The 9,057-nt window shown below is 34.3% G+C and overlaps 2 protein-coding genes across 2 annotated transcripts; both read left to right on the forward strand.

Annotated features, from left to right (window-relative positions):
• The first annotated feature begins 2,938 nt into the window (after positions 1–2,938).
• On the forward strand, positions 2,939–5,153 carry LOC311277957 (H-2 class II histocompatibility antigen, E-D alpha chain-like). Its single transcript, XM_084388462.1, has 4 exons — positions 2,939–3,073; positions 3,480–3,725; positions 3,876–4,154; positions 4,347–5,153. Exons 1-4 carry the CDS (start codon positions 3,016–3,018, stop codon positions 4,466–4,468), a joined length of 705 nt encoding a protein of 234 aa, XP_084244588.1. The 5' UTR covers positions 2,939–3,015; the 3' UTR covers positions 4,469–5,153.
• Positions 5,154–6,599: 1,446 nt separating this feature from the next.
• On the forward strand, positions 6,600–8,930 carry LOC311277954 (H-2 class II histocompatibility antigen, E-S beta chain-like). The gene is made up of 6 exons (XM_084388459.1): positions 6,600–6,716; positions 6,925–7,200; positions 7,540–7,821; positions 7,994–8,107; positions 8,205–8,232; positions 8,336–8,930. Exons 1-5 carry the CDS (start codon positions 6,653–6,655, stop codon positions 8,225–8,227), a joined length of 759 nt encoding a protein of 252 aa, XP_084244585.1. The 5' UTR covers positions 6,600–6,652; the 3' UTR covers positions 8,228–8,232; positions 8,336–8,930.
• Positions 8,931–9,057: the final 127 nt, after the last annotated feature.

A 9,057-nucleotide genomic window follows, 5' to 3' on the forward strand; every position in this document is an offset into this window, starting at 1 on the left:
TTTGTAAAAGTGTTTCATTCTTTCTAAAAGTGTTTAATTCTTTGTAATGTTGCTTTGCACTTCCCGGCCACCGTAGAAAACGAACAGTATTTATATCGTTTTTAGCTCTTGAAAACAGCACACCGTCCAAATGATCTGACGGCGCGGGCGGCTATAGATGTATACTTAGATGTCGCCTTGACTACTGCAGTTCATTGGAACGAAACCGTAGCCAAGCGACATCTAGTGTATATATCTATGCGGGTATAGATGTATACACTAGATGTCGCCTTCTCTACTGCAGTTCATTGGAACGAAACCGTAGCCAAGGCGACATCTAAGTATACATCTATAGCCGCCCGCGCCGTCAGATCATTTGGACGGTGTGCTGTTTTCAAGAGCTAAAAACGATATAAATACTGTTCGTTTTCTCACACAAACCGCTCGTTTCGTGTCTTAGGCCATCAATGTGTACTTATGATGGGGAATTGTTTCATTTGGACGATGGGGAATTGTTTTAATTTGGACTCTGCGCTTGGGGTTTGAGACAGTGACCACAGACCTGCATTATATGACTGACAGACAAGAACGGTTTGACCTAAAATATCAAAATTGAAACTACTGCGGAAACAAAGACACCTACATCTTGGATGCCCTCGAGGTAAGCTAAAACATATCAAAAATTAATTTCAAAGTGAACTATCCCTTTAAGAACTATGGCTGAAGCAATTGTTACTGATCAAGTTGTAATTTTGATTTTTTGTGGTACAATTTACTATCATTTTGCAGCTACTTGGAATCCTCTATTACTGCAGTGGTCATTGAGGTGTTAGGCTCTGGCCTTACAGTGCTGCCATTATGTCACCTGTTTTTTAGCCAGCTTTGTCCCAGAACACACCACCCCTTCAGGGTTTTCCTAATTTTTTAGGATTTTTTTTATTGTAATTTAAATGTTATGTCTTTATTATGGCTTATTTAGTTGATTTGGGAATAGCACCATTGTACCAGTCACAATGAGACATTTTAATGTGATAAAGGGTAAAATCTCTTTAATTCACTCATAACTTCTTAAATGGTATAGACATTCCTGGTAATTGATAGCAGCAAATGCACATATCGAGCATCACTGAATGAGGTTTAGCATTTTTTTCTAAAACCTAAAAAATGCTGCCATTGCAGGCATTGTACAGGAAGGCCTCTCTTCTTGGTTCTTAAAATTCTTGAAATTGTTCTAGATCATTAGACATTAGACAGCTCTTTTGTCACTGAACTGTTAGTGTCAACTACATAATTCATCTGGGCTTGCAGATTTTGACACACAGGGATCGGGGACAGGTAACATAAGATGTAAAGAACCATAATGCATGGTAAATATTAAAAATGCCATCTAGTGGCCATTGATCCAAATTACAGTTTTTTTCAATTGCTTACACACTAAAATTAAAACTTTCCCACAATTAGCAAAACCTTACACTCAAGGAGCAAAAAACCGGCCTATATTTGCACGATTGTAAGCACATGCTCAGCTTCACACTTTTTGCAAAACATTACACACAGTGATTTGCAAAACACTAAACACACTTGCATGCATTTGACACAGAAATTTATCATGATGTAATTTCCTTGCAATTTCAAAGCAAAGGCTTTCAAATGAACACACCCATGAACCAATTGGTTAAACACAGCCACCAGATGTGCACACACACTGGTGCTTAATTGTAGACACACCAATCAGGTTTACAGTAAGCAATATAAAGGGCAACAGGTAAGTTCACCTGTCTTCAACAATACTGTAAAACTGTATGAAAACTGGAAAATATTTTGTTATGAATGTTTTGTTGAAATGTTCAGTATTGACTGACTTGAGTATATGAAAAGAAATAAATATTTTCATTAGTCTGCACAATTGGTGTCGTGGTGTTGGTGAATTTATTTTGACCTTATGATGGTTGTGTTTATGTTATGACAACAAAATAAGGTTTTTATAAGATATTGTATAGTTTTGACAAAAGTGTTCCATTTTGCAAATGATCTGTGCTACTTTGGTGTAGTGTTGTGCTAATTGTGTGAAGGGGTTTGAAAACCCGGGCCCTGTTTTCAAAATTGTGCTTAAGCAATTGAAAAAAAAAAAAAACTGTAAACTGACTGATGGATTTAAAAGGTTTTCAGTGTTGCAACGGCTAAGACAGTTTTGCAAAAAAATAAAAAATAAAATGGTTTTGCACAAAAGCAAAAGCAACACATGCAGAAAATTATTTTGAAGTTTGATTATTTTACCTGCTATGATTTATGGTGATTACATTAAAATTATATTTAAGACTGAAATACATAGGTTACCTATTGTATTTAGAGTTTGTGTTAGTCCATCCATCCATTCTCCAGTCATCTTGTCATATTGTAAAAGTGATGCTGGAGCCTAACCAGCTTCTCAGACAGATGACCAGTCCATCACAGGGCCCACATACACATTCAAACTCAGGCAATTTATATTCTCTAATTCACCTGCGAGTCATTGTATTGTTGGAAACCAGAGCCCCCAGATGAAACCCAAAGGGAACATGCAAACCCCATGCAGATTAGTATTGTTTCAAACATATCCTGGACACTTTTTATTTGATATATCTCAGTTCTCATGCACAAAACCACACAATCATGCACAAACAAGGTTATTTAAAATGTTCCTGCCCTCAAAAGTAATCCATGTATCACTGCATTACTTGTATGAACCGTTGTGCGTTTACATATAGGCTATAGTATCTTATGTAGTAGATTATTATGTAAACCAGTTTTTTAAATACAAAACAAAAAAGATTGCAATTGTATACTGAAAAGTCATACATAACAAACTGTTTGTAAATGTAAAACAGGAAAAATATATATTTTGCCAAGTTACAAGAATATCAGAGTTAGGGACGATTTTGATTGGTTGAGGGGATTATGAGGCTGTGACATGAGCCACAAGGCGGAGTAAAGATCTGCTATCATCAAACAAAAAAAGAGTTTATGTAGTGTTTGTCCCATTAAGCTTTGAGAAAGATGGAGCTCTACGTGTTTATGTTCATGCTTGTCGCTCTTGTTTCTTCACAGAATAAAGGTAAGTCATTAGATTCATAAAAAAAAACCATAACAACTTAAAACACTTAACATTTTCATAATCTTTAACTGTATGCAAGGAATACTGATAATATAATTCATAAAAGGCTGTTCTAGTGTTTAAATGAGTATGGCTTGAAAATATTTGTTTTGTATTAATATTTAATTTATAATAATAGTATAATATTCTGTAATCAGACAAGGCTGAGACAGAAAAATCTACAGCTCATACAATTATGGCATTTTTAATTAACAAAAATTATTTTGTTCTCATTTGCAATCAAATGAATACATCTCATATTCAAATAATCCCATATTAACCTTTCTCATGTACAGTATTTTGTCTAGATTGAAAATAATGTGTTGTTATATTGAGCTAATACTGTTTTTTTCCCCCTTTTTTTCAGTTGTGCATGAACATTTCTATTTAAGTGGATGCTCTAATACAGATAAAGAATTTATGTATGGGCTAGACGGAGAGGAAATATACTATGCAGACTTTGTTAAAGGAGTAGCAGTAGATGCTCTTCCTGACTTTGTAGAACACTCTTCCTTCCCTGGTCTCTATGAGCAAGCTTTAGCTGTGATGCAAATTTGCAAAGCGAACTTAGATGTCGCTATCAAGGCTTATAAAAATCCACAAGAGAAAATGGGTTGGTATGCATTTGAATTACAACTATTTAATTACTTATATTTATATTTATACAAATACATCAGTTTAATAGTGTTCTAAAGTTGACTGTTTAGAAAAAACTGTCTCTCAGAAATGATAACAGCATCAATGTATTTCCCCGTGTTCACAGACAAACCTCAGGCTTCCATCTATGCTAAGGATGATGTGCAGCTGAATGATGAAAACATCCTCATCTGTCACGTGACTGGATTCTTCCCTCCTCCTGTCAGAGTCTCATGGACTAAGAACAACGAGGCTTTAAAAGAAGACAGTCTAAGTCAGTATCGCCCAAATGATGACGGCACTTACAACATCTTCTCCAGTCTGAAGTTCACACCTGTAGAGGGAGACATTTACAGCTGCACTGTGAACCACGCATCTCTCGAACAACCTAAGACCAAAACATGGGGTGAGTGTGTGTTTTGTTTGGAATCACTGGACTATTAGATTTCTATAATTTTTTTTCCCCAGTTGTTTCTATACATAATTTATTTAATTATGCCTAAAATATACATATGAAACCATATACATAGTGCAACTCTGAAAAAGTCTACATTATTAAAAAATGCATAAACAAAATGGCTGTGTGTGTGTATCCTAGACGTGGACGTTGCTCTCCCCAGTGTTGGTCCAGCTGTGTTCTGTGGAGTGGGTCTGACTCTGGGACTGCTGGGAGTCGCTACCGGAACATTCTTCCTCATTAAAGGAAACAACTGCAACTGACATCCCTGAAATGAAAGCATTCTTTGAAAAGAAATTGTGTGTAGCAGGCCCTGCAAATAAAGTCTGTTTCAATTGGCACCAGTGGAATTTAAAACAATAATACTGTGCATCATTCTGTCTCTCGTAATTAGATGCCTATCTATCTATCTATCTATCTATCTATCTATCTATCTATCTATCTATCTATCTATCTATCTATCTATCTATCTATCTATCTATCTATCTATCTATCTATCTATATCAATGTAATCTTTAACATTAATATTTCCTGATATTTCTAATAATGCACCAATGTGCAACATCTTTGCTTGAAATGTAACACCATATACACTTACATACAGATGTCTAAAAATCTTAAAATGATAGTCGATCTCTTTGCCTATACATCACATTTTCAAATCATCCAGAGTGATATCTCGAGTTTGAACTTTTAATTTGAATAAAAGCTTATTTATTGTCTGGTTGAGCGCTCATTGTCTTTCTCATTGCTGGATCAATTCAAATCTTTTCCCACAAACATTATGACATTTTTAAAAATTGTGGTAAGGTGTGCTTGAAAATAAGGTATAAATTACTTTGAAATTTAGAAATTTTCCATCATTGTTGTAATCAAGTTATACATTTTACAGGGTCTTGTAAGTTTTCTGACATACACTCCAAATAAAGATTCTTCATTTTGATTTCACATGTGATTTTATATTGTGTTGTCATTTATATATCTGTCCCAAAGCAAGGTAGCCTCAAAAGCTTATTAGATAGTGTCATCCATAAAACAACAGACATGGCTATATGTTTTGACAGACAGAGGAACAGCTGAGAATAGAATTGACCAGAGGAACAAAAACAACAAGATATTTTAGAATGACCTATAGAAATATAATAGCCAATATCTACATTTATAAATTTTGTCAGACGCTTTTATCCAAAGTGACATTGTATTCAAGGTACAAATATTATCAGTTCTTTCTTTCCTTGGGAATCTTTTCTCCTTCCAAGTTGCATCAGGGGACCCTAATCGCTCGTACTATAACTGAGATGATTCTCCCATGCCTAGTCTCTCCGGGCCTCCAACACCAGACGCCCAGATCAACATGACAATCATCCCATTTTCCCTTTCCCTTCATCTTCTCCCTATTCATCCATAACATTCTATTCAATAAAATAATTCTTCAACATTCATGGTTGTGGCGTGATGCTTGCTCATAAATAAGAGATTAATAATAATAAAACAATGAATACACTAACAGTTTGAAGAGGTGCTGCAAAGGTGTTTTTTTTTCTCAATTGATTTTATATTTTTCTCACACAAAAACACATTCATCTAAAAATGTAAACAGATATAGTTAGATTATTAATTTAAGCATAAGAAGGAAATGCACTAAACTGTTAACACAACAATTCAAATTTTAGTTAAGTTTAAGGGAGTTGAGGGAGGTCATCTGTGAATTCCCAATGCAAACAAACATTAGAGGAAAGTGGAGAAATAAGAAAAATGAAAAGGGAAGGAAATGAGTGGAAGAGAGAAAAGTGCAAGTCAACAGAGGTGGAAATAGCAGAAGAAGAGGTGAGAGGAAGAGTGAAAGGGATGAAATTTGTAGCAATAAATATAGAGTACTGAAATGTACTGAAAACTGATTTTTAATGTAGGCTACCAAACTTCAAAAGAGGACAATTGGTACCACATTATAAAACAAATGAATTTTCATCATTGTATTTGTGCATCTGTAGCTGCCATCAGGCAGTGAAATAGAATTTTACAGCAACAATTTTCAACCTTGTTACAATCAGTATAATCAGGGACCTCTTCCTATTTTCTTTTCATTTACACATAATAATAACAATGCAGAAAGCAAAACAGTTTGATGTAAATAATTGAAATGGCCATTATAATTGTTGCTTTCGATAAGTTCCTGTAGAGATTTGTCAGATTTGTATTTGAGTGTTGCAACCAACTTTAAAAAACGAATTATAAACTTGAAAAAAGTTAAAATATGTCAAAATAAAATTAGCAGAGATGCTTGAAAAATACAGCCATGTAATGTGTTTAGTTCTAAAATAAAACAGGATACTGCTTAGCAACACTTGACACTCATATGTGTAGTAGCTGATTGGCTGGTTGATTTAGATATTCACATAATGTATTGCAGGATTCCTCTTCATTTGGGACTGTTACAGTGAGAGAAAATGTCACTGCCGAAGGTCTTGAGTTTTCATCTTATATTGATGCTGTCTGCATTCACTGGAGCAGGTAAATAAAATAGCGTAATGCAGAATGGATAGATAAATAAGGACAAAAATAATCTTCTAATTATTAATTATTATTGGAATTGTTAGTAATAGAAAAGACAACTCACTAATGCAATAACTGACTAACGCATCTAAGTCCTTCTGTTTTTCTGTGGTTGATGTGAAATCATCTGACATAATTGTAAAACTGCTTTAACATTATTTTTTAGCTAATGGATACTACCATTCTCGGTGGAACAAATGCATCTGGAGCTCCCATGATCTCAGTGACATGGTGTTCATTGATAACTATATCTTCAATAAAGATGTGTACATACAGTTCAACAGCACTGTGGGGGAGTATGTGGGGTACACTGAACATGGAGTATATAATGCACGAAACTGGAACAACGATCCCAACCTTCTGCAGCAAGAGAGAGCTGAGCTGGAGAGATACTGCAAATATAATGCTGAAATAGATCAGAGCACTATCACTGGTAAATCAGGTAAGCAGCACAAGATTCTGATCTCTCCTGTCCCACACAAAACACTTCTTTTAAATGCTTACACTAGATACTTTTAAACAACAGTTTGCTCATTTTCTTTTTACTATTTTTAAAAATTGTATCATGAAAACACCATGACATGCCTTAAACTTTTTAACTAACATTTTAAAATGTCAAAATAAAAATGGCTTATGTTTTAAGTTTTGTTTGCCCTTGGAAATACACTCTCAAACACACACAATAATATTCATGAAAGTTTTTATATTGTAGTACACATTGCATGTAATCACAATATTTATTGTGGGATGTGTAATTAATATGTTATTGTTATTGATTCAGTGCCACCAAATGTCAAGCTCAGTTCAGTGACTCATGATGATGGCAGACATCCAGCTGTGTTGATGTGCAGCGCTTACGACTTCTACCCACAGAGGATCCAAATTTCCTGGATGAGAGACGGTATACTTGTGAAGTCTGATGTGACTTCAACTGAGGAGATGCCTAACGGAGACTGGTACTACCAGATCCACTCTCACCTGGAGTACACTCCCAAATCTGGAGAGAAGATCTCCTGTGTGGTGGAGCATGCCGGCTTAACTAAACCCCTCATCGTAGACTGGGGTAAGAGGAAACATTTATCCCTCACATAAGACTTATGTGAATGACATATTTTGACAAACAACATTAAGATTGAATTAACAAAAGTATAATTCCTGTAATTACATTCACACATTTTAAGCCAATATTAAACACTGCAAATGTTCAAATAAAATGTGGATTCTGTACCTCACAGATCCCTCTCTTCCTGAGTCTGAGAGGAATAAAATCGCCATTGGATCCTCTGGTCTGGTGCTGGGAATCATCCTAGCAGCTGCTGGACTCATTTACTACAAGAAGAAATCAACAGGTCAGTGGAGATGAGAGCAGATCAAACTGATACTCATCTATGTTTATACATAAAGTCTCTTTTAAAGTTCTTTATTAATCACTTTTTATTTTGATAGGGAGGATCCTGGTACCATCTTAATAATGGTAAGTGTTTAATTAACACTTTGAAAACTCAAAATGTTTGTCATTATAAAATAAATTATTACTGTTGTAAATCTGAGTTACATAATAATCACACAAATTACAGGTCAGACTGACTGGATGAGGATTCAACTTGACTCATGGATGGAGAACTCACTTTCTGAACTTTACAGTGATGTTTCATTTTTAACAATGAAAACAATGTTGGAAAAGAAAAACAATAACAACAAATCTAATAAATTAGTTTGAAATTCACAATTTTTTATTGAATGTTGATGATGATGATATAATGATGTATAAAATATGGAGATTATATAGAGAGATGTAGAGATTATCATTCTTGCTGGCTTCTTTTACAGTACTTCTACTGGATTAACATGCACATGGGTTCATTTAAAGTTATAGAACACATTATTGTAAGTCATTGTTACTAATAAGTATCAGTCAGGATCTGGGTCTGCAGGGTACTCTTAAGTCATTTCTTTATTTCTGTTTTACTCTTATTTACCATAAAACATATATTGGAACTAAATTTGTGCAGTCTTATATGTAATATATTTGATATATTTTTATTTTATTTTATTTAGCATAAACCTAGATCATCAGCAGTTTATTCTTCCTTCTTATTCATTCTGACAGTGATTCCTCTGTATGATTTGATGACTGCAAAATATTGTAATAAATTTTTTTCTTCAGAAACACTTTTTGGTTCTGTGCTGTGTTCATTTCAGCTCTAAATAAATATTTATTTACAAAACAGTTTTAATTTTTTTATGGGTTATTATAACATTGATCAGTATTCAGAATATTTTTTTTAAAAACTCCTCA

Source organism: Rutilus rutilus, assembly GCF_951802725.1.
Source record: "Rutilus rutilus genome assembly, chromosome: 19".
NCBI classification, from domain to species: domain Eukaryota; kingdom Metazoa; phylum Chordata; class Actinopteri; order Cypriniformes; family Leuciscidae; genus Rutilus; species Rutilus rutilus.